Source organism: Rhizopus delemar, genomic scaffold, assembly GCF_000149305.1.
Source record: "Rhizopus delemar RA 99-880 supercont3.19 genomic scaffold, whole genome shotgun sequence".
Taxonomy (NCBI): Eukaryota; Fungi; Mucoromycota; class Mucoromycetes; order Mucorales; family Rhizopodaceae; genus Rhizopus; species Rhizopus delemar.
Genome location: NW_027137845.1, coordinates 452016 through 474984, shown reverse-complemented (window position 1 = coordinate 474984; position 22969 = coordinate 452016). Strand labels below are relative to the sequence as shown.

The window sequence follows — 22969 nt, the reverse complement described above, 5'->3', positions numbered from 1 at the left end:
AACAACCAAAGTGATAAAAAAAGGAAGAAGAGAGAAAAAGAAAGAAACAGCCATTTCTGGTTCCTTTTCTCTGTTTTACTTCCGTAAAGCGGTCACAAACGCGCTTTTGACAATCATATTGAATACTTTTGGTATATTTGCTACATAAAGAAATGCAATAATATGCATACCAACACTTTGTCATAGCTTTAAGCTCCCATTGTTCTTATATAATATTAAACAAAGGAAAAAATGGCGTTATTTTGTTTAATCAATGAAAGTCATTAGCCTCAATGAGTTATGGTGATACAAACCGTATTTGTATATGCCATATCCAGATTCTGCTGTATTATTTGCATTGCATTTACTGTTTAAGGTATTTCTTTTGTTTCTCTTTTTTTTTCAAAGAAAAGTGCATTGTACCAAACAAACATTTGATATTGATATACACCAATCAAATGCTGTATTAAATTTTCTCAAAAAGATGTAATTTTCATTGCAAATACCATCAACTGAAGCTTCAATGTAATATACACCAGTATATAAAAAGCATAATATTTCTCCTTTCAACAGATGAAACAACATAGCTCACATATGCTTTGGATCTACGCACGAGGATGTTGCATATCGATGTTCGCAGTCTAAACATATTTGATTATGTGAAAAAAATGCATCTTAACAATTATAAAAACATCAATATAAACAATCACAGGCGTACTACTACGTTAGAAATTGCTTCATATCCTTTTAAGTGTTTTTATGTAACAAAGTACAGGAAATAAACAAGAAAAAAGAAAAAGAAAAACTTTAAAAGTACAATGGACTTGAATTGCTCTTTTACAGAACAAAGTTTTGTTTTTTGCCCATGTTTATCTTTAGACAATTATTTTGATACTATAGGATCTCCTTTTGACATTTTAATAAAGTATAACGTAATATGTTTATAAACTTTAAAGTCTGAGCACACGGCGATCATTCCGTTTATAAGGAATTTATATTCTGGTTACAGCATTTTATATAATTAATGTAGGAAGTTAGAAGAGTAACTAAAAAGGCATAATTTATTTACTGCTCCATACTGAAATTATTTATTATTCATCCAAAAGCTCAATGGGGATTTCTGAAGCAATCTTGTTGACAAGTTTTTCATAAGGTGTTTGATACTTAAGCGTCTTTCCAAGATTAAATGAGCTTGTATTTAAAGCTGCAAGCTTGACAAGAGGTTTCTTTGTTGTTTCAGCCATCATTATAGCAGAATCACTGGTGCTAAAAGGGAGAATAATAGACATGTAAGTAACAATACGAACTTTGTTTTTTATCAAAACACTTACATTCCATTAGCTGTGCTTATTGTACCATTTGTTGTACCAGTTGCTATCGTTGCTGCTGCTCTGTGAGCCTTCGCACTCTCCAACAATTCTTTTCTTCTGGCTTCATTTGCGCGTAATTCTGCTTCATGTGCTTCAATTCTATCTCTTTCTCTGTTTCTACTGTTAATACCAGCCCATACATTCTGTTTTTGGTCCTCAGCATTAAATGTTCTTTCTTCCAATTCTTTCAATTCTTTTGTTAATTTTAACACCTGATCTATTTCATTGTTACTTTTGGCGTGTTCAAGACGTGCAATCAATTGTGCCTTTTCTAAAGCGGCATTTGTCGAAGAGCCCTTTACAGATCGTTTCTTCTCGATCATTTCATTCACTTCTTTATCGTTCAACACATATTCTCTTGCATTTTTTATATCTTCTACTTTTTGGTTAATCTGTTTAATGGAGGGAACGCGTATTCTATCGTATTCCAAAGTTGATAAAAAGCGAGAGTATTCTTGCTACATAATGTATAAGAAAAAACTATTTTAACAATTACACATTGCTTACCTGGCTGACAGGTTGATTAGAGACAATATCCATAGGAAATGCTTTCTCTGCTTTTCCGTGCTTTAACTTGATGGCTTTATTGCACCAAGTGTTTTCTCCAATTTTATATGTTTTATGCCATGGTACAACTTCTAAAACTTGGCAAAGTCTATATACTGATGTCTTTTTTTGCGCATCATGACCAATGAATATACGAACAAAACCATCTATTGATGTTTGTTATTACAAGGACTCATCTACTAATCATAATATTACCAATGATTAAATTTTCAAAGAATGGGGCAAACAACCATTTCTCAATCATGCTTCTTGAAATACATGCTGATTGAATTTCTTCTAGTTGAGGAGTTCTTTTCTTGGACTATTATACATGTATGAGCGTGCTTATATAATTTTCTATCAAAACTAGTTCTAATAACCTTTTTCTCGCTTTCGTCTTCAGATAATGGTGATTCCTCTGCGCTGTTTTCATAATCGCTTTCATATCTTTTACGTCTTCTTTTATCTGGACTGGATGGTGCTTCGCTGCTACGACCACGTTTGCTACGCACTTTATTCTTTTCCTCTCTACGTCTTGCCAATTCTGAAAGTGCTTGAGAGGTGCTACTGCCTTTAGCTCTTGCTGATCCTATAGTAATAATGAATTTAATACGTGCTATCATTCAACAAGTTTCTTTCAATCCTACGCCTAGTAATATCTTCTCTTCTTCCATCTTTAAGCAACTTTCTAACTTCTAATCTTTCCAAATTTCTTTGTCTTTCTTCTGAACGCTCTGCAAGAATTCTTTCTCTTTCGACTTCAGGAAGAGCTTGCAATCTTTTCATAAATTCATGTTAAAAAGAATGCGGAAAAAAAAACAAGTAAACAGGCTTACCTTTTTCTGTCTTCTTCATCTTTATAGAGATCAGGACCATATTCATCAATATCTTCCATGTCATCCTCCTCATCAATACCAATCTCTTCTTCTTCTGAATAAGGTATGTCTTCCTCAGAATCGGAAGCACTTGCAGGAAAATTTTTAATGCGACAAAAAAATAGACAATGCAATTTGATGGACTTACTGTTTTCTACTCTTCTTTTTTGATTTCGATGCATTTAATTGACTAGCTCTTTTCAAAGCTTCTGCTCTCTCCTCCTCTTCCTTTGTAGTCATTGATAAAATAAGATCGTCAATATTTTCCATTTTTATTGATATTTTTTGGTTGAAAAAGAAAAAAAAAGAAAAAAATAATTATGTGGGCGTGGCTCTAAGGAACGTTACGATGCCGTCATCTTGATTCAGACGCCGTTTATAAATTAGGAGAGAACTGCTAAACAATGTATTTTTCTCTTAAAAATGAGATTACGTGTAAGACATGCAGATGGTGTAGCCACACTTGGCGATATCAGCAGCGAGCAAACTATTTTAGAACTTAAGCAAAATATTATTTCAGCCATTGGACTTAGCTCTACACAGACAATCCAAAGTATAAAAAAAGAAACAGATAGTGTCTTGCTGCTTTAATATTGAAAAATATGCACATAAAACAAATAATAGTTTCAGGAGGATACCCACCAAAAACTATTTCGGATGATACATTAATCATACAAAACAGTGGTTTAAGGGACGGTGATACTTTAAATGTCAAAATAATCGGAAATAATACTCCTCAAGAACCTCAAAATGCTGTATCTCAGGTTCAAAATTTGAGAGAGGGCGTTGTTCAGACATCAAATGGATTTTTAACACTGAGAGTATGAATCACCATAGGAATATACCTGTTAGATATACTAATAAAGCGATATAGGAAATGAAAGATGATAATTCATGTTTGTTTAGATCAATCGGTAAGAGGAGGACAGTTCACTGAATTTGTATTCATGATGGTTACTAGGATATGTCTTATGCAGAGACACAACAATGTCCGCTGAACTTAGACATGGTAAAAGATAGATGGTTATTGGTCACTTACATGCGACTAATATCTACTTCTCTTATTCTAGCCATTGTGGAGAGAATAAAAGCCGATCCAGTATCGTATCCAGATATTGTATTAGGGTAAATTTTTAACATGAATAAAAGTAATCAGAAACTTATTTTTTTTTTTTTTTTCATTTAAATAGTCAAGATAGAGGTAATAATTTTTTCAATCTTTAGTATATTTCTTTTAAGTTCTTGCTACAGACAAATATATCCAATGGATCCAGAAACCTACCTCTTGGGGTGGAGCAATTGGTAAGTTTTGAAATGATTATGTCAATAAAAGAAATTCATTCACACACCATGTTTACCAAAAAGAATTGTCTATATTTTCATCCCACTTTGGTATTGGTAAGTTTTCAGTATGTCATACATTCAGCTTTGACTAAAAATTTTTTAAAGAGATTGACAGTATCGATGTACAAACAGGGAGAATTGATAAGTTTGGTAAAGGGTTCCAACAAAAGATTTATTTAAAGGAAACTCATGAGCTTTTCTTTTTTCAGGTGAAGGAAACTACAGTGAAAGAGTACTTATTGTCTATAGTGGCATTCGTAAGAAATATGAAGACCGTGTTTATCAAGAAAACTAAAAAAGGCCCGTATTAGACTATGATGCACTAGCGCTTGCACCAACAAGTGATAGCCCTACAGAGTTTGATCAAACAAGATTTCCAACTACAGATGATGATATTCTCACAGCAGCGAGAGCAATTGCTGATTCGCTAAGAAAAGTGAGTAACATAGAGGTATTTTTATTGTTAAAAAAAAACTAATATATTATAAAAGAGCCATAAATATACCGATGTGGCAAACTTTACATTAAGATGTGAGCAGTGTAAAACTGGTCTAAAAGGAGAAAAAGGTAAATTCTATTCAAAATGTGCGTAATCTGTTTACTCAAACAATTGTATTTAGATGCTCACAATCATGCTGCAGTAAGTCTTTTTTCATACAGTAAAGGAATATTTAATAATATTTAATTGTTTAGGCTACAGGTCATACTCGCTTTGTAGAATATCAATAAAGCTTAAAGAACCTAGATAAAACAAAAACTTTCTACTGAATTTATGTTGTTTTTCAATGCATTTGAGCAATATTCTCTATTTATTCACATAATTTATACGTTATCTACAAGCAATTTAAAAATTTAAGATGATTTTTTTTTTTTACAAGATATAATCTGAATCAGCATTGGTTGTATTTTGCTGTTGAAAGTTCCCTTTGGATGTATTTTACTGTGGAGGATGTTTCTTTGGTCTTCCGCTCTTGCGTGAAACTGGGTTTAATCTTTTTGCTTCTCTTGCCCTCCTTCTTTTCTCTCTTCCCCTCATCTGATCCTCCTTTTCTTCTCTTCTCCTTCTTTTTCTTTCCATCTTTTCTTCTTCTTCGCGATGCAGCCTTTTCTTTTGCTGCTCAAGTCTCTCTGTCCTTTCCCTTGACTTTTCCATAGCCACCCATGCGCTCCGAACATCCTTTCCTGATTTTTTCCCTAAAAGTGAAGCTATATAGGACCACTTTTTACCGTGCTCCTCCACGAGCTTCATGATTCGGCGCTTGTCTTCCTCTGTGAATGGTGCCTGGACTGTTTCTTCTTTCAAAACGTTTGGATTGACCAAGATGTAGTTCCATCGTTCTCTACACTGAACGTCTGTTCTTCCAGGCACCAGTTTTTGCACACGAAACCAACAGTTGTCACCGTAAAAGTCAACGGCTCGTTTCAGTGCCCTGTCTTCCTCGACTGACCATTTGCCCTTATTGATCGAAGGATCCAATCTTCTAGTCCATCGATGTAAGCACTGCGCGCCCGATCGATCGCCAACAGCAGCAGCAATCTGCTGCCAACCGCAATGCTTCATTGCTTTCACAGCCGCCATCAATCTCTCATCCTCTTCAGGTTCCCATTTACCTGTAGAAAATTCCATACTGTGTTTTGCGGTCATGTAGTATGAAAAGCATTGCTGAATCGTTCGGCCAGTACCTAACTCTTCCACAATCTTGTCCCACCGTCCTCTCTCACCGTGCGTCGCGACCAGCTGTCGGAGGAGATTGGTTTCGGCCTCTGTCCAAGGACCCGTATTCACATTCGGATCTTGTTCCTCTCTCCATTGTATTTGGCATTCAGCCGGACTTCGGCTTGTCAGATGGTATTTGCTTATACGGCGCCAGTCAATATTGTCTACTGTCGGTTTCTGAAGACTTGACAAGTCTACCTCTCCATTTTCAGCGCTATGCATAAAAGGTTGAGCGTAAGGCATAGTTTATAACAAACGTATATCTTGTACCGCTTTAGGCAAGTATAGGCTACATCTCTTATGAGTTCTGAGCTAATAGCCTCAGACAATTGCTCCTTCTCTTTGTTGATCCCTGATTAGATGAGTTATTAGATTCATTTTAAAAAAAAGCTAAATGCAATAAGCTTACAGCGACGAACTCTAGCCTTTCTTGCTAATAATTCATCAACAGAAAGCTCCCCTTCTCCTGCTTCTTCATCGCTTGATTCATCACTACTTTCAAATCCCTCATCTTGGTTTATTTCTAACAGCTCGCTTGAATCAAAATATTGAATGTTTTTAACATACTTTTTAGATAATTTGGTGGGCTTTAAACTGGATTCTTCTTGAATGTAATCTTTAATATAAATCTACATAAAAAACACATGTAAGCAAGTAAAACGATCGATCCATGTATATTTAGTTACCATTCGTTTTAAAATGTCCATTAATTTATTATTAATGGTTTCAAGTTGAAATGAAACTTCAGATTGCAATTTTTCATTGAGATCAATAGCGCGATCGATCCATTGACAGTTTTGTTCTATCACTAATGCTTGAAGTGCCCTCCTTAAACGGTCTTCGGTGCAAGATTCTGTTTCGTTAGTTGAACCAAGAACGATGGATGAATCAGAGTTTGCTGGCTCACTGCTCTGATTCAGCATTTAAACATAAAGCGTGGTGTGTATATGCTTTTTATTTATAAATAACGATAAATAAAGAGAGAAAGATAGCTGTTTTTATTTTTTATATACAAAATTTAAATATAAAAAGCTTTGGTATACAGAGAGAAAAGAGAGATTAGTTGTTGTAATTATTAAAATATTAAAGATATTAAGGACGACTATAAATATTTTGAGGAAATTTAACTACGTAAGATGGTTGATGATATTGCGGTAATAGACTGGTTGATCTTTTGGTGTGAGTAAAATTTCTTTCTGGTGTAAATGGGAATCGATATACATTTTTATCTCTCTGCTGTACTCTTTCCATTTGTTCTAATGCCTCTGCGGCTGTTTGAGGGTGATGGACATTGACATCATAATAATTAAATCGACAACTAAATATTAAGTCAACTTCTTCTAATGATTTGCCCTATAAACACCAATATCAATACACACACACACGATCGCTTTCCTTAAACTTACACTCGTCTCTGGGAAATAGTAATGGACAATGATAGCAATGATAAAGGACATGACACAAAACAAAACATATGTTCTCCAATGGATACGTTCAAGCATGATAGGTGTCAATTGAAGTACTATATAAGTAAATAGCCAATTGGAAGCAGTCGATATACCCAAGGCTTTGGCCCGCACGCCTTGGGAATAAAGTTCTGCCGGATACACCCAGCCCAATGTGCCCCAAGTACAGGCATAAGCTGCAACATAAGAATAAGTCACGACTAAAAAGCCAATCGTTGGGCCATTTGTATCGAATAAGACCATCAATAGACTTCTTTTGCTAATCATATTCGTACTCTCTACTGACGCTGTTGTATAGGTTCCATACCCATAACCGTATAATCCTGATAAGACGGCCATGATACCCAAGCAAATAAAACAAAGGATGGCACCTATAATCATTGTAGGTCTTCTACCCCATTTATCAATCTATCGACATCTTTAGGTTTATGTGCATATTTTTAAATGGGTGCTTACAAAGAATATGGCAGGAATAGTGGCCAATAAATTGATGGATCCACTAAGACCATTGGCTAATATCTATTTGTTAGATTACAGTTAATTTTCGATACAAGGGACATACCAAATAAAGTAACATCTCTTCCAGTCAATCCAGCAGCTTGAAATATCTGAGGAGCATAAACACTGACATGAAGGGTTAGGAAAAGAACAAATGTTACACAAGAATAAATCAAACCTTACAGTATTGCATTAACACCTGTGAGTTGCTGAAATATCTGAACGGCCATGCCCAACAAGAGTCTTCTTCTGTTATTCTCAGGACCTGAGAAAAATATTCGCTTGTACTTGTCATTTTTAAATATTTTGTGTTCAAATGTGATGTTTTGCTTCATTTCTATGAATTCTTTCAAGACATCATTATGTGTGACTGTTCCATCTCCACGTATCTTTGATAAAGTGACAAGTGCTTCTGTTGTATGTTTTTTGTCAATTGAATAACGAGGACTTTCTGGTATAAATAAGATTAAGCCAATTAAACATACAAGTGCTGGAATTAATTGAAAGCCGATAGCCAATCTATATAACATGACGGTTAAACATGTTTATACAGTCAATGTACAATCTACCTCCAACCCATTGATCCATCCACGTTGGCAAATGCATAATCTACCCAATAAGATGCTGCTATACCAAGTGTAGTCGTAAATTGTTGTATAGACATCAATCTTCCACGCATATTCTTTGGTACAATTTCTGATTGGTCTACTAGAATGTTTAATACTTTGATGTGTTTAAGGAAAGTACAGTTTACATAAAGGTACAACCATGGATAACATTCTATAAATGATTCTTTGTTATTCAAATCGATTTGACACTAATGGAAACTGATTACCCCATACTGACGCCTGTTATACTTCTTCCACCATACATCGTTTTCAAATCATCTGCGCCCACTTGCAATACATTTCCAAAAATAAAGATGATTGTTCCAAGTGCCATCAATGCTTTTCTACCCAATGCGTCTGCTAATGGACCGGAAAAGATGGCGCCAACAATAGCACCTATCAACAGTGAACTGATCATGATACTATTCGTACCTTCACCAACATCCAGCATATCTTGTTGAAATGAAGGCATCAAGATCACTCCTGTCATTACTGCAAAGTCATAACTTGATTGTTGAATTAATACTCTTATATATTGCTGTTTGCTATCCTATTTACCCGCACTAAAGAAAAATAAAATTAAATAAAGCTATTGTGTTGTATAGAATAAAGAATACTTTACAAGAAATCCTCCTAAGGCCAAAAAGCTTTTGGTGTATAAAAATTAATAAATTAAATGAAAAAATTCTGTCTTCCAATCTTATCTACCAGCAATAAAATTGTACTCTTGTTGTACTTGATACTTTAATACGCATTACGACGAAATGTCGAAAGCGGGTTTATTGTAATAAAAAAAAAAATGGGAAAAAAAAGGAAAGAGAGAGAAAAAAAAGAATGTTTGGATTTTTTTAGAGTGAAAAAAAAAAAAGATTAGAAAAAAAAGAATAAAAAAAAAAGTTCAAAATGGAAAAGAAAAATAGATTTGTTGGTGCGACGATGCCTGTTTGTTAAAAAAAAAAGCCACGACTTTGCTGATGATAGCAGTAATTGATCTTACAGAAAGAGTAAGGGACGCTTGATTTTAAATAATGTACCTTTATAGAGTCACTGGGTTTCTTTTACCCAAAATAACCCAAGGTGAAACAAAATGAATCAAACTTTTTTACTGAAATAATTTTTTTTTTTTTCATTAGGGGGACGGGTCCATTTTTTCCTTTCTGCGGTAAGCAATTAAAACAGTTCCGTACTTGCTTTCCTTATTTGTGTTTACACGTGTGATTTTGCTTTCACTGCAAAATGAAGAAACTCCTCTCAAAAGGAATCCGTTTTATTCTTAATATGATTTCATGTGTAGCACATTGGACTGAAAAAAAGGTGCTATATCAAATCAGAAGACAAGAAAATTTATAAAGTTAGACTGTAGGATACCAATAAATCTTTGTAATAAAAAATCATTGGAAAGGGAAGCCTTGTCAATGCTATACAACCATCGCTTTATTTACAGAAAAATACCTTGTGTTTTACTCATGACCTTATTGAAAGCAACTTTCATATGAATTCAACTGTTTATTGTAAATAGAAAAAAAGGAATGCTTGATTTAACTCTTCACAAACCAAAGGCTGTACAGAAGAAGGGGGACGGTTGAAAAAGAGAATGAGAGGAAAAGGCAAGGCTGAAGAGGTTGAGGTAAACGCTAGAGTTGGTATTCGTAGTGAGCATAGCTTGGGCTTTGAGCAGCATCATGGATATCCTGGATCCATATAACATGAAGGGAGTACTATCTCGTTATGGATAACGTTGATATTCATAAAGCTTCTAAAGTACAAAGTTTAATTAACTTACGAAAACATAAATTCACGTGCTTGCCATCTTACTCATCATCCTTGAACCCTATTGAGTTGTTCTAGTCGAAAGTTAAGGGAAGCATTAGGAGAGACTGCCTACTGCAGATGATAATCTTAGTAACCGAATTATTGAAACAGCTAGAAAAGTTTCAGTGGAGAATTGCAAAAGTGGACAAGTCATTGTTGCTCCTTTTTTTTTTTGAGTCGAAATGCTGAACTAAGGTTGATGCCAGCAGATCATCATCAGTTTTTACTGGAACTTGCTCAGTGACTAAAAGCGAGAAATGGCCGATCTGATTTGCATTATAGCTGCGATATGTTTTCCTTTTCTTTAAGTGAGCATTAGAGAAGACTTCAATCTTGTATTAAATAGGAGCGTCATTACTTCTTCAGCCTCGATCTTATTTCTGAAACCATTTACATTCTCTTTCTCTTTGCTGCTCTCAAAATTGGAAGACTTTTAAAGAAATACTTCAATTTCTTCGTCAATCTCCATGACGCTAGGACTACACTCATACTTTAATCTCACCATTGACCTTAAGCTTTCCGTTACTTCTCCCCTCTCCCTCAATTAATACTTTGGCGTAGTCTTATTCACTGAGAGATAGGTATTCAAAATCCATATTGTTAGCCAGTGTTTATTAGTTGAGAAAGGAAAAAACATTTTTATCAAAATCTTCACAAAGCTTTCCTCAAAAAAAATTAAATCGTTTTTTTTCAAAATCTGAAGATCATTTCTAAAAATTGCGACTATTTCTTACCAAAATCAGGTGAAAATTCCATTTGTGGAGTAGATCACACGCATTCCTTTCAAATGGTATACAGTTCAAAAACAGACAACACTGCGACTCTCCAAATATTCTATAAAAAATAAAAAAATGCTGTTCTTACCAGAAACCTTTACTTTCAAGACCGTTTTTTGCATCTTTCTTATCAGCTAAACAGCACGAACTTGGATTTAAAAATGAAGACCATCCAATTGAATCAAGTATCAACTATGAGACATTCATTCAACAGATAAACCATGATGATACCAACATAAAAGTAACAAAGAATCGTCAACTAAAAGCATTGTTTAACTTCAACTCAAATTCACAACAACTGGAAAGCTTTTATCAGGAGTCCTATGCATCCTATTCCAAGAAATGTATGGTACAGACTTCTTCACAAGAAATTATCCACTCGAGCTAATTTGCATAGAATCATCGCCAGCAAATGTAGATGACGACTATTGCCAATTATGCAAACTACCAGAAACAGAGCAGCCTATGCTCTTTACTTGCATTCAAAGACAAGACCTGTGAAATGCAACTTTCAAGAAATACTTGTCAAATCCTAATGATCCCAATTGTAACTTAATATTTCAGGATTTATCCACACTTGGATTATCCAAGTATGACATCTTACACTATCATGACAAGTTTACAATATTTGATTGTTTTTGCTACAGTCATTCGATTCATTTAGAAAGTCTACTGGCAACAATTCTTTGAACAGACTCCTGTCTTGGAGGAGATTGTCATTAATCAAATCCAGAAGAAATTATTGAAACTATCTGCTTATAATTCTTTATGCTAACATCTTTTGTATTTTTATAAGCCACTGTTTCATACACTTGTATTGCTCTTAATAAATATTAAAATTTTCATCACACACATTTATAGAAATTAATTGGATAAACAGAAAGAGCTCATCTGCTCAGGTCGTGTGGAGTCTGTGTTCTCACTTGATTTTTACAATTAGTCAGGTAATGAGCAGATTGGTTTTAAATCATTATTTGTTATCAACAGCAAGGGTTGACACACTTTTTTTTTTTAAATTCATCGTTCATCATTGGCCTTTTGCTATTTAGCATAAAGTACATGATTGCTTCTAAAGAACGTTTAATGGCTGTAATCAACATCATTGATAAACTGATTAGATTAGAATAGCAGGAAGAAATAAGCTTTTGATTTGTGATAGAAAAAGATCTTGATGAACTTGCTTTGTAAGAATTCATTCAAAACATAGAATAGGAATTATTTCGCTCTTTGAATAAAATATCTTTTAAACGGTTGTACAATGTTTATGCCAAAATAAAGAAAAGCTTTTTGTGATTCCCTTCTTTAGTTCATCAAGACATCTTTCAATTTGGCTCCTAGAGACTAAAGAAAGAAATGGCATTCATCTTTACCCCTTAATTCCAATCAATTCATACAAAATTCCTTACTGCAAGTAGTAATATTTAGTTGTATCACAAGACGTATGCAAAGATGGTTTGAACGTGTAAAAGAAAAGCATATGAAATTAACGTAATAAATATCCATTTTTGTAATTAAGGAGTGAGGAGGGGAAACAAGAGATTACAATGAGTGATGATAGCCTTTCATCATTGGTACATTTTCAAAGTTTTTACTATTTTTGTAATGATCATCTATCAAGTAAATAAAGATAAAGGGGGGGGGAATACTTTTTTTTTTCTTCTTCTTTATTACAAAATGAATATTTCAACCATGTCACCTCATGTTATGGATCATAATGTGTATTATTACAACAATAAAGAACAATATCGTCCATTACCTTCTATTTTAACTAGTAAATAATAAGGAACAAGAAGAAGAATTTATTAATAAATAGTGAACAATAGATTTCATTGCTTTCAAATTATGCGATTTATTACCCATCAGACCATTACCTTTAGGCACAAAAAGAACTACACCTGAATTAGTTTATTTTATATTAAAAGTGACAACAGAAGCTCGTGTTTCATGTCATGTTGCAGTGATAGCATTGATTTATATTGAAAGATGTAAGAGATCACTTCCAAAGCATGCAACGGGTGATCAAGGTAATCATCCTTTACCCTACAAAAGATACTCATCATCCCATTAGACACAATTCACAGAATCTTTGTGGCATCCATCCTGATTGCATCAAAATACTTGCAAGGCACAACATGGGGAAATAATGAGATGAATAATGCAACCATGGCAACTATTTGCTATCGATTTTATACACTTCAAGAAATCAATCAATTAGAAACTTCATTTTTAAAATTAATCAAATACAATTGTTTTGTTCATCCTTTAGAAGTTGAAAATTATTTATCAAGACACCGCCAAGATTTACTTTTATAGATACCATGTATACCCCCCCCTCCTCCTCCTCTTTTTCATTAGCAATAAACTCACTCCTTTTATCAAATGTTAAGACTTATGAGAAAAGATTTCATTGGCTGATTGAGAAAATAAATTTCTATAAAAGTCAGAATGAAAAAATGAAAGTCAATGCATCTTCTTGCAACACATCTGCTATGATCCATAAAGCTATTTAGCCTTTATTCGATGCATCTTTTCATTAAAGACAGACCTAGTATCTTATTGAACATAGTAAGTATATATTAAGAATTGGCTACCAACAATACTTTATCGCAGTTATGTTTAAAAAGCCAAGAGACAGAAAGATTGATATAGCAGCAAAAGTTATTGTGAATGATCTTGTGACAGGCTTCCACTATTCATGAAAAAACGAGCTCTAGAATACGTCAATCTTTCTCCTTTCCAAGGTGTTCTTGACTTTGGATTAGAATTGCTTAATAGAATTCAGTTTGTACGAGTGATACGAAAAGAATTTATGGATCAATACTCCGAGATGAAGGGATTTTACATTGTTATGGACAGTGTTCCAATACACACTGCTGATGCTATGGACGAAATGATTGCAAGAAGAGGATATGAAATCATTTATCTCCCTCCATATTCGCCTGAGTTAAATCCAATGGAGAACTTTTGATTTACAATGAAATCCTACGTCAAGAGAAGTAAGTTCGGTGGTATTGAAGATCTTAAAACGAGAGTAGCCGAGGTATCTAATGGAATAAGAGCTTCGGCTCTCTTAAGCTTGAGTTAACATTCTGTGAACATGTTTGACAAATGTCTTTAAATGGAACCTATCTAATAAATTGTCTTTGAACCTCTTAATGATTTTATCCTCAGTAAAAGAAAATTTAATGTGTTTGTGAAAGACGCAGTTGAGATTGTCAAAAGCGTGATTTGGTTTGGTCAAGTGTGCAAATTGAGTCTTGAGAAAAGTGCTAATTGGGATATTCAAAAGCGTGAGCTAATTAAAAAGCGTCATTTGGTACTGGAGGCACTGAACACGATTAGAAAAAACATGAATTGCTTAGATGCATAGTGTACAGCTCACTATTAATATAGTTTATACCAACCGTATTGAATATTTCGGATGATGGCTAATCGGTTAAAGGGCAAAGACAAACAAAACATGACGGTCCATATTGAAATTTGGAGCCTGCTCACGATTGATATAGCCGAGGTATTCATTTGAGACTTATTTGATATCTGATAAATCAAAACCTTGTCCCAAGCATCTTGACCACTCACTTACCAAGAAATACGCTAGTCAATGTCTCAATCTGTACAATCGATTACAGACACCACTCACTATTGAAGTTACTTTGACATTCATTCTGTAACTTCCCCTTCTGGTTTTGTTGCTGGCCCGCTACATGTTTGATTCTATTTGTTCTCGATGCTTTAAGTGATCGCAAATTGTCTTGGTCCCAACTACTTTCTCTCAGAAATGGCTTTTGGACTGGTTGCCTCAGAACTCAAATTGATGTCTACAACACATTTTTTCTTTCCTTACACATACACTTTTTTCTTTATTTATTCCCTCACACACCTTTTGTCCTTATTCGGACGATTCAATCTATTGAGGATGCCCCGTACTCATTAAAGTCTTTTGTTATAAATAAAATTTATCTTCAACTGTATTAATCAAGCATTGTATTGTAAAAATTTTAAATCTTTTTTCAATAACCGAACTCTTTCTTTTTTTCTTTAACGCGCTTAACACCACATGTCTTCCAAAGTGTTTGAAAAGCTTTTACATAAATCACAAAATCTAATTGAAGATGCTGAAAAAAGTAATGATATTTCATCACTTAAACTTGATTTAGGACAATTAGCGAGTGAATCAGCTTATCTTCATTCAAAATTTATTCAACAGCAAACATTGGATCCAGCAGCGTAAATACACTATGATTATATACGATTGAATATTGTTACTAAAACTACCAGTAGACACTACTTTTTAGCCCAAGGAGGCGTGAATGTAAGAGAGATTGGCGATAACTTGAAAAAGATTGAATCAACCGTTGTCTTTCAACCCTCAGATATGGTTAAGAATACAGATATTGAGGTACTTTTATTATTCATGAAGAAAAAAAAAAAAATACAATGAAACAATAACACTTTTTTATAGTCATATCTTCGTCAAAAACATAAAAACATTGCAACAGAAGCAGTAAAAGAATTTAAAACGAGCACGGTAATAAAATATGACACCTTATACGTATGCACAGACAGTTCATATAGAGTACATAGATCAAAAAAGAGCTTGAGGATCATTTAATGAAAAAGACACCAGATACAACATGGGATATACAAGAAAACACCTGTAAAGGCACACATCAAAAGATCAAGCTACCCGAAACCAAATTGGTTTCTTATGCAAACACAATACGTGACTTGAATCAAAAACGATTATTATCTGAACCTTTTCCTTTGATTGAAAGGATGAAGCAATTAACAAGTTTAACCGACTTAACAAGAGTAAGTCTGCATCACCTAGTGAACGTAAGCTGACAGGATGATTTTAGGTGCAAGAGAATTGCATGAATGATGTATGGGATCTTCTTGCTTGTTTGACTGACAAAGGGGCTAATCAGAGTGACGTGTTATTAATCCAAGCATCGAAAAGCTGGTTAGAGAAAAGGTAAATAGACAAGATGAATAGCAGGTATTAACAACTGGAAAAAGATATCATCAAAACATTGAGGATGCTTTATTTAAATATGCAACACAAGTCAAAGTGGGTGGTTTGCCATCGCAAACGCGTCGATTACTTGCTTATATTCGATTTATGTACAAGAGAGCTGACAATACATGGACAGAACCCGATCTGGAACTACAAAAGGACATACCCATTTGGCTGTATATTTACCTTTTGATGAGGACTGGACGTGATCAGCTTGCTTTAGAATTTGTTGAATTTGAAAAGGATCTCTTTGTGTTATCACCCAGCTTCCCTTCTTATTTTAAAGAGTACCTTTCTTCTTCGGACAGGCTGTAAGTTTTACTGATCGTTTCACAATGAGTACTAATAACCAGAGGATAGCTTGTCAGAGAACAGTCGTAAGATGATATTAGCAGAATATCAACAAATGGAATACGGTATTGGAAAGTATGATCCTTATAAGAAATTGTTGTATAAAATCATGGGTCAATGTGAAATGGACAAACCCATCACGACAGCAAAGACAAAGGAAGATCATCTTTGGTTACAACTTTCTCTTATTCGTCATCGCAGTGAATTAAAGAATTTACAGAATGTCCTGAATACAAAGAAAAGTAACACTGATAGCAATCATGATCGTGAAGACCTTAATCCTTGGAATCAATTTACTACACTTTTGCTATCTTTGCAATTCGAGAGAGTAAGTAGAACGTGTTGCACAGAGAATGAATGCTTACATATGTTATCTATAGGCTATTGATTGTCTGTATGGATTTGAAACATTCAAATTTGAAGCAATACACTTTGCTATTGTATTGGCATATTATGGATTACTTAATCCTGTAAACAAATCAATTCCTATTATAAGAGACATCTGTAAGTACACTTTCTATGTGTATGCATATACTCATCTCTTAGGTGTAGTACACATCGATAATAATGAAGCAAGTCTCGACTTTGGTAAAATGATTAAGCAATATGTAGACACGTTTATACCTGAAGATCAAGCACCAGCAGCGCTTCAATACTTTTATCTCTTGACACTTTATCCCGCTTTGACCACCTTAGGGCAACAACTCGTAGTGAACTATACTGTGCAAACCAAGGATTATAGATCCATTGTGGGTAATAACCGAGTAGGCAGCAATGGACTTTTACAACCTTACAAGCCGTTGTTGGGTATTCAAACAGAGAATGATTATATTACATGTATTCTGTGCCCTGTTGCCAAACGATTCCAAACGCAAGGCCAATTCATGGACACGGTGATCACATTTGAGATTGGTGAACAATACAATCAAGTGTTGAGCGTGTTGAACAAAGAATTGGATCATACTCTATCAAGTACAAAGGTGGATAACAGCTTGATTGAGATTTCTTTGGCAGTCTTGGCACACTATGAAGGCCAAGCTCATATTGCTCGTTTATTGGATCGCAATACTTTGACAGTACACCAGATATTACTTCGCTTTGCACAAGCCAAAGCAAGTTTTGAACAAGAGAAATACGACCGGGTTGTAGAGGTAATTATACTGATATTAATACGATTAAGCAAACTGAATGTCACTGTTGGCATAGTTTATTGCATCTACATTTATTATACCAATGAAAGATGATTTTAATGCAATTCAACAAGCAGCCAGACAGTTTCAGCAATATGACGATATCATCCAAAAGCATATTTCTGATATACTCACTATCACAGCAGAATCACTTTATAAACTTTGGTTATTCTTTTCTGATCCCAAGAATAATACATACAACACATATGGATGGGTATATTATTTACAGCATATGTAATGTATAATAACTAATCATTTTATCATAGTCCATTCAACGTATACATGAACACATCAAATCTGCATTGGCATTTGTTGGCTTAATAAAAAACAAGATTCCTGCTGATATTGTTTATAGACTAAACAAGTAAGTTTTTTTTATAACATCTTGCTTTGTCTCACAATTGTTTTCTTTCTTTGTAGGTTAGAAATTATGATTTCAACTTAACATACAACTCAGAAATTATTTTGAAATAAAATTTCACTGTAAATTAATTTCAAAAGATTAAATTAGCACAGTGTAAGCAGCTATTGCCTTTTATATACAAATAGATGGAATAAGGGATTCAGCATTAAGTAATCAGGTTGAAAGAGTTTCGGCTTCAGGTTTTGAAATAAGCTTAAAGTTTCGGTAGTGCTTATTTAATGACTACATTGATCATTCTCTTACTCCAAGTTTACTTTTTGCTATAGGAGCTTAGAGAGATTAAGCAAGCTCTTAGTTTATAGAAAATCTAGAAGCGTCATTGGATCCTAATGTAAAGAGAATACATGTAAAAATATCATTCTTTACGCTGCAAGTTCCCTTGGCAATACTGCACAAAGCTGCCTCTTTTATAAACAGCACTGCGTAAGTAGCGACGGTCTCATTGATCCTGTGATTTCGCTCAACTTTCCTTTCTCAAATGCCGCCAAAATCATCAATGCTATCAAAGAGAGACAAAGAGAAGGATGAATACATTAAATGAGCAATTCTCTATTTCAGTACTTGTTTTGTTCACAAATTAAAGAAATAGATCTTCGAAGGATTAAAGTATGCAACGGCTTTAATAATTAAACTCTAGAACTTACATGCTTTTCATGTTGTATATGTTGACATGTGCAGTTTTTTATTTTAGAAACATGAAAAATCATGCCATAGATATTGATTTTGATAAGACTGTATAAAGAGACAAATGTCTTTTTTCTTTTCTTTTCTTTTCTTTTTTTTTTAAAAAAAAAAAAGTTATAAATGACAAATAAAGCACAACAAAAAGAAGAAGAATCGGTTAGGAAATGGTTCTCTGTTTTCAATTTGGATCAATCATCATCAAAATCAATTGAAAATCTAAACAAACTAGTTTCATTTTATTTATAATTTACAGCCAACACTCGAGGCTTTGGGTAGATCATCATTATAGATTATTATTCATAAAAAACATTTTTATGATACAAAAAAAAATGCTTTAGTAATAATAAAAATGCACTTTGTATACAAATATTCTTATTATCAACCATCCATGTCTATTGACTTCTCTCTCCCTCCCTCAACCCACCTTCAATGTCTGAGTTTATTATTATACTGTACTATTTCACACAGACAGAACAGAAAAGGAGAGAAAAAGTTTATTTTTTCCCTTTTTTTTTTTTTCTTCTTTTTTTTTTTTTTTCTTTTATAAAAAATGAAACTATTCAATTTGATACTACTTTTATTTGTTTATAAAGTACAAGCACTGATACCTTCTTCTAGATACAATGGAGGTAAAAGCTTATTTTAGATATAAAAAAGAATGAATGAATAACATCAAGTAAACAGGCTGTTCATTTGTAAATCAGCACATTTATTGCTATGGTGGTACATCGGATCAGAAGCCTACATCAGATCATTATATGCTTGACGTAAGTCAGGACTTTAGTTTGAGTTCGGCTGTGAATAGTTGGCAAACTGTACCTTCTGGTGACTACGTGTTGGAACCCAATAGTTTATTCACTATGGTGCCCTTCAACTCATCTTACTTGATTCACGGTGGATTGGGATATGGTTCAACACAACAGTATAGAAAAAATTTGACTGTTTTATTTGATGCAACCACACAAGCTTGGAAGACAGTATCGGACAATGAAACTGTTTCAAGGTACAACAGGTTTAGTTTCAAATAACATTTATTAAAGTTATTTTAGTCGAGAGGCAACCGGTACATTGGATTCATTAGGTCGTATTTGGTATTGGGGTGGGCTAAGGTAAACACACACGACGGTATTTTCTTTATTTAATTTATTCATATTGTTGTATTCTATACACGCAGTGATAATACATCATCACCAACTATTAATAGAACAACATATCATCATGATTTCAGTGTACTCAACACACAGGTAAGCATCTACCCACAAATATTTCAAAGAAGAGAAAGCTAAATTCCTTGCAAAGAACTTCTCATGGGCTTTTCCAAACAACAACACACCCTCCTTTGTTCGTCCAAGAGTAGAACATACAGCCACACTAACTCATTCAGGAAATTCAATTTATTTTATTGGAGGCTTGGAAATAAATGAAGATGGTACTATTGTGCCTGCGCCCATGAATGAAATATTAGAATACAATGTCATCAACTCAACCTGGACCTTACTCAACACAAAGAACTCGACTGTTCCTTCTTCTAGAAGACTTCATTCAGCAACCGCGGGTAAGTAGTTTGAGGTGGTATGAAATTTACTTTTTACTCATATTACCATAGTACCAAACACAGATCTTATATTAATCTATGGTGGCTCATCCACAGGTAGATGAAGAATGAAAAAAATATATATTTCTTGTACTTAAATCTAAAATAGACTCACCCAAGGTTGTATCTGATTATATTTACCTCTTAAACACCACCTCCCTGACTTGGTCTACTATCAGTCTAGCCAACCCAGATCAAGGAGCCAATGCTCGTTTTGGACACTCGGCTGTTTTGTATAAGCAACATACTCTTTTCATCATTTTTGGTGTGGATATCTTGGGGTTAGCAAGAAATGATTTCTTTCTGTTAGACCTTGAACATTGGCAGTGGGTGACTGAGTTCAAGACCAGTGACGCTTATACAGCAAGTATGACTACAACTACAACCAGTAGCAGTTCCCCATCATCTAATACGGGCCTATCTTCTGAAGCAAGCGCAACATCTCAGCAAAGTTCTGGAACAAGATTGCATTGTTCTATTTATTTGAATTGTTTACTCTTCTTTTTATTATTATTTTAATCCAATTGTATATATTATATTTATATAAGTAATCGAACGCTTTCTTCTTCTTTTGTATCAATAAAGCTTCACTGTTTTATTTGAATAAAAATAAAACTATTGGCTCTTGTTCCTATTTGATTCAAAGTAAGTAATCTCATTTATTTTGTTGCACGAATTGCATGAAAAAGAAAAATGAGGGAAAATCATGACTAAGTGTAAATTTTGTCTTTTTATCCCTTCCTTTTTTTTTCATTTCTCTTTCTTTTTATAAACAACAATGGCTTCTACTGCAACTGACAGAGTCAATCAAATTTTTAACCATCTATCCAAAACCACACCTTCTCTTCAAGACAAGGTCTGCATTGTGACAGGTGCTGGCTCACTGTATGGTATTGGGTAAGTGACTGTTGTGAGCTGATTCAACAAACTCACGATTGAAAAAGTCGAGCAACCACATTTGCTCTCGCCAAACGAGGACCCAAGGCGATCTATGTTACGGATTTAACTCTCGATCACCTCAATGACCTGGCACAAGAAATCGAAACCACCTTTCAAGGCGTTCGCTGCATTCCTTTCCAAGTGGATGCCGCGTCGACATCCGATGTGAAAGGTGTGATTGACAAGGCACTCGGGGAATTTGGCCGATTGGACGTATTTTTTGCTAATGCTGGTATTGTTTCTGCAAATCGTGTGTTTGATGAAGATGCGGAATCATTTATGAAAATGATGCGTGTCAATGCTCTTAGGTAAAAAAAAAAATTAAAAAAAATTAAAATTGGCTTAATTGGCTGAGTTTAGTGCTTTCCTGGCTATTAAACATGCTGGTATGGCAATGAAAGAAGTTGGCAAAGGAGGAAAAGAAATCTCGGGCGGATCTATTATTTGTACTGCGTCTGGTAAGATTGTATACGTTATTCTATTTTTTTTTCTTTAATCTTTTTTTTTTTTTTTTTTTGTTAGTTGCTGGTCTTCGATCTGGTGCAGGTTCACCTGAATATTCTGCATCGAAAGCTGCGTAAGTGTAATGAAAGTGAAAAGTAATAGTTTTGCTGATTGTTTAACAAAGTATCATCAATTTGTGTCAAACTGGTGCTTATCAATATGCTGGTACTAATGTTCGTGTGAATGCGATGTGTCCTGTAAAGTGATTTACATGTATTTGTGTTTACGAAAATCATTACTTATACAAAACATTTTAGGGATTAATTGAAACTAATATGACCAAGCCCACTTTTGATTATGCCAAACAAAGAGGAACCCATCATAAAATTGGTCAACTCAATCCTACAAAGCGATACGGAATTGCATCAGAGGTACTAGGAAAAAAAAAGATTCTATTTTATACTCATAGAATGCGATAGATTGGCAATGTAGTGGCCTTTTTAGCCTCTGATGAAGCCTCCTACGTGAACGGACAAGCCATTGCTGTAGATGGTGGTCTTTCTGCTAGTCACCCTATTGTTCCTGGCAAAAGTTATTAAATGATTTCTCTATTTATTTATACAGAAAATTGTGTGGTATCTAAAAAGTGTTGGACACTGGCCTTTCCAGCATCCGTCGTATGATTTGTTTGCCTACAGATAATTGTTGCATGCGCATTAAATGCATCAAGATAAACCCATACCCGTTCCCATTCTAGTTGTCTAAGGTTATAGCAAATCGTACGTGTCATGTCATCCAAGTCGAGTTGTTTTGCCTTTTCTTTTAGGCAAGGGGAAGGGCTGACTTGATGATAGTAAGTTTTGTCGTCGGATTGACAACCATTTAAAAGCATTGTGCTTTCTTGGTCCTCTTCCTCTGGTAAATTAACAATGTCCAAAATGCCAGCCAAGAATTTAGAGTCTATCATCTGCGTGATTTCATCATCTTCATTACGATTATCAATTAGCTTTTGCTTGTGTTTAAAGTAGTTTGATACTCTGTGCCTTGAGATAAACCCTTGTAGACTGATGACAATAAAGCCAAATAGCATGTATATTGGCAATAAGATGAACAATAGATGTCTCAAAGGGTTCATTTTCTGTTTTTTCTTTGAGTGATGTGACTTATAGTCAAATCCAGTGACAATGGATGTGTATTTTTGGTCAAGTGTACTATAGATCAGATTGTGGTTACTCCAACATATAAAACACAATAAATGACTATTACATGTCTAATTTGTCTTTGCTGTTGTGGAAATAATCCATCAGTTCCATTCCTGCTGACCAATAAGGTACT

General features: G+C 34.3%; 10 protein-coding genes across 10 annotated transcripts; 7 read left to right on the top strand and 3 right to left on the bottom strand.

Moving 5' to 3' along the window:
• Positions 1–1070: 1070 nt before the first annotated feature.
• Positions 1071–3040, bottom strand: RO3G_16309 (uncharacterized protein; the record flags this gene model as incomplete). Its single annotated transcript, XM_067670893.1, has 8 exons — positions 1071–1245; positions 1311–1807; positions 1857–2062; positions 2112–2217; positions 2276–2484; positions 2543–2673; positions 2732–2860; positions 2919–3040. 8 exons carry the CDS (start codon positions 3038–3040, stop codon positions 1071–1073), a joined length of 1575 nt encoding a protein of 524 aa, XP_067526994.1.
• Positions 3041–3193: 153 nt separating this feature from the next.
• Positions 3194–4832, top strand: RO3G_16308 (uncharacterized protein; the record flags this gene model as incomplete). Its single annotated transcript, XM_067670892.1, has 12 exons — positions 3194–3323; positions 3395–3591; positions 3645–3684; positions 3732–3779; positions 3841–3895; positions 3961–3971; positions 4010–4072; positions 4220–4264; positions 4441–4550; positions 4606–4681; positions 4735–4754; positions 4815–4832. 12 exons carry the CDS (start codon positions 3194–3196, stop codon positions 4830–4832), a joined length of 813 nt encoding a protein of 270 aa, XP_067526993.1.
• Positions 4833–5232: 400 nt separating this feature from the next.
• Positions 5233–6538, bottom strand: RO3G_16307 (uncharacterized protein; the record flags this gene model as incomplete). Its single annotated transcript, XM_067670891.1, has 5 exons — positions 5233–5258; positions 5342–6045; positions 6102–6183; positions 6241–6460; positions 6518–6538. The coding sequence occupies 5 exons, from the start codon at positions 6536–6538 to the stop codon at positions 5233–5235; spliced, it is 1053 nt and encodes a 350-aa protein (XP_067526992.1).
• Positions 6539–6923: 385 nt separating this feature from the next.
• RO3G_16306 (uncharacterized protein) lies at positions 6924–8893 on the bottom strand (the record flags this gene model as incomplete). Its single annotated transcript, XM_067670890.1, has 8 exons — positions 6924–7184; positions 7238–7353; positions 7393–7705; positions 7754–7809; positions 7860–7921; positions 7979–8314; positions 8365–8575; positions 8752–8893. The coding sequence occupies 8 exons, from the start codon at positions 8891–8893 to the stop codon at positions 6924–6926; spliced, it is 1497 nt and encodes a 498-aa protein (XP_067526991.1).
• A 538-nt stretch (positions 8894–9431) lies between these two features.
• Positions 9432–10108, top strand: RO3G_16305 (uncharacterized protein; the record flags this gene model as incomplete). Its single annotated transcript, XM_067670889.1, has 4 exons — positions 9432–9480; positions 9537–9565; positions 9806–9914; positions 9963–10108. The coding sequence occupies 4 exons, from the start codon at positions 9432–9434 to the stop codon at positions 10106–10108; spliced, it is 333 nt and encodes a 110-aa protein (XP_067526990.1).
• A 2572-nt stretch (positions 10109–12680) lies between these two features.
• Positions 12681–13304, top strand: RO3G_16304 (uncharacterized protein; the record flags this gene model as incomplete). The annotated part of the gene is made up of 3 exons (XM_067670888.1): positions 12681–12762; positions 12815–13015; positions 13060–13304. 3 exons carry the CDS (start codon positions 12681–12683, stop codon positions 13302–13304), a joined length of 528 nt encoding a protein of 175 aa, XP_067526989.1.
• A 382-nt stretch (positions 13305–13686) lies between these two features.
• RO3G_16303 (uncharacterized protein) lies at positions 13687–13959 on the top strand (the record flags this gene model as incomplete). Its single annotated transcript, XM_067670887.1, has 1 exon — positions 13687–13959. The coding sequence occupies one exon, from the start codon at positions 13687–13689 to the stop codon at positions 13957–13959; it is 273 nt and encodes a 90-aa protein (XP_067526988.1).
• A 1089-nt stretch (positions 13960–15048) lies between these two features.
• On the top strand, positions 15049–17994 carry RO3G_16302 (uncharacterized protein; the record flags this gene model as incomplete). Its single annotated transcript, XM_067670886.1, has 11 exons — positions 15049–15218; positions 15273–15390; positions 15454–15519; positions 15576–15803; positions 15988–16319; positions 16369–16687; positions 16740–16863; positions 16906–17510; positions 17566–17763; positions 17816–17913; positions 17970–17994. The coding sequence occupies 11 exons, from the start codon at positions 15049–15051 to the stop codon at positions 17992–17994; spliced, it is 2283 nt and encodes a 760-aa protein (XP_067526987.1).
• Positions 17995–19207: 1213 nt separating this feature from the next.
• On the top strand, positions 19208–20770 carry RO3G_16301 (uncharacterized protein; the record flags this gene model as incomplete). Its single annotated transcript, XM_067670885.1, has 7 exons — positions 19208–19286; positions 19342–19660; positions 19707–19766; positions 19862–19901; positions 19957–20212; positions 20264–20308; positions 20361–20770. The coding sequence occupies 7 exons, from the start codon at positions 19208–19210 to the stop codon at positions 20768–20770; spliced, it is 1209 nt and encodes a 402-aa protein (XP_067526986.1).
• A 259-nt stretch (positions 20771–21029) lies between these two features.
• RO3G_16300 (uncharacterized protein) lies at positions 21030–22233 on the top strand (the record flags this gene model as incomplete). The annotated part of the gene is made up of 7 exons (XM_067670884.1): positions 21030–21148; positions 21196–21498; positions 21551–21648; positions 21713–21767; positions 21819–21891; positions 21952–22065; positions 22114–22233. The coding sequence occupies 7 exons, from the start codon at positions 21030–21032 to the stop codon at positions 22231–22233; spliced, it is 882 nt and encodes a 293-aa protein (XP_067526985.1).
• Positions 22234–22969: the final 736 nt, after the last annotated feature.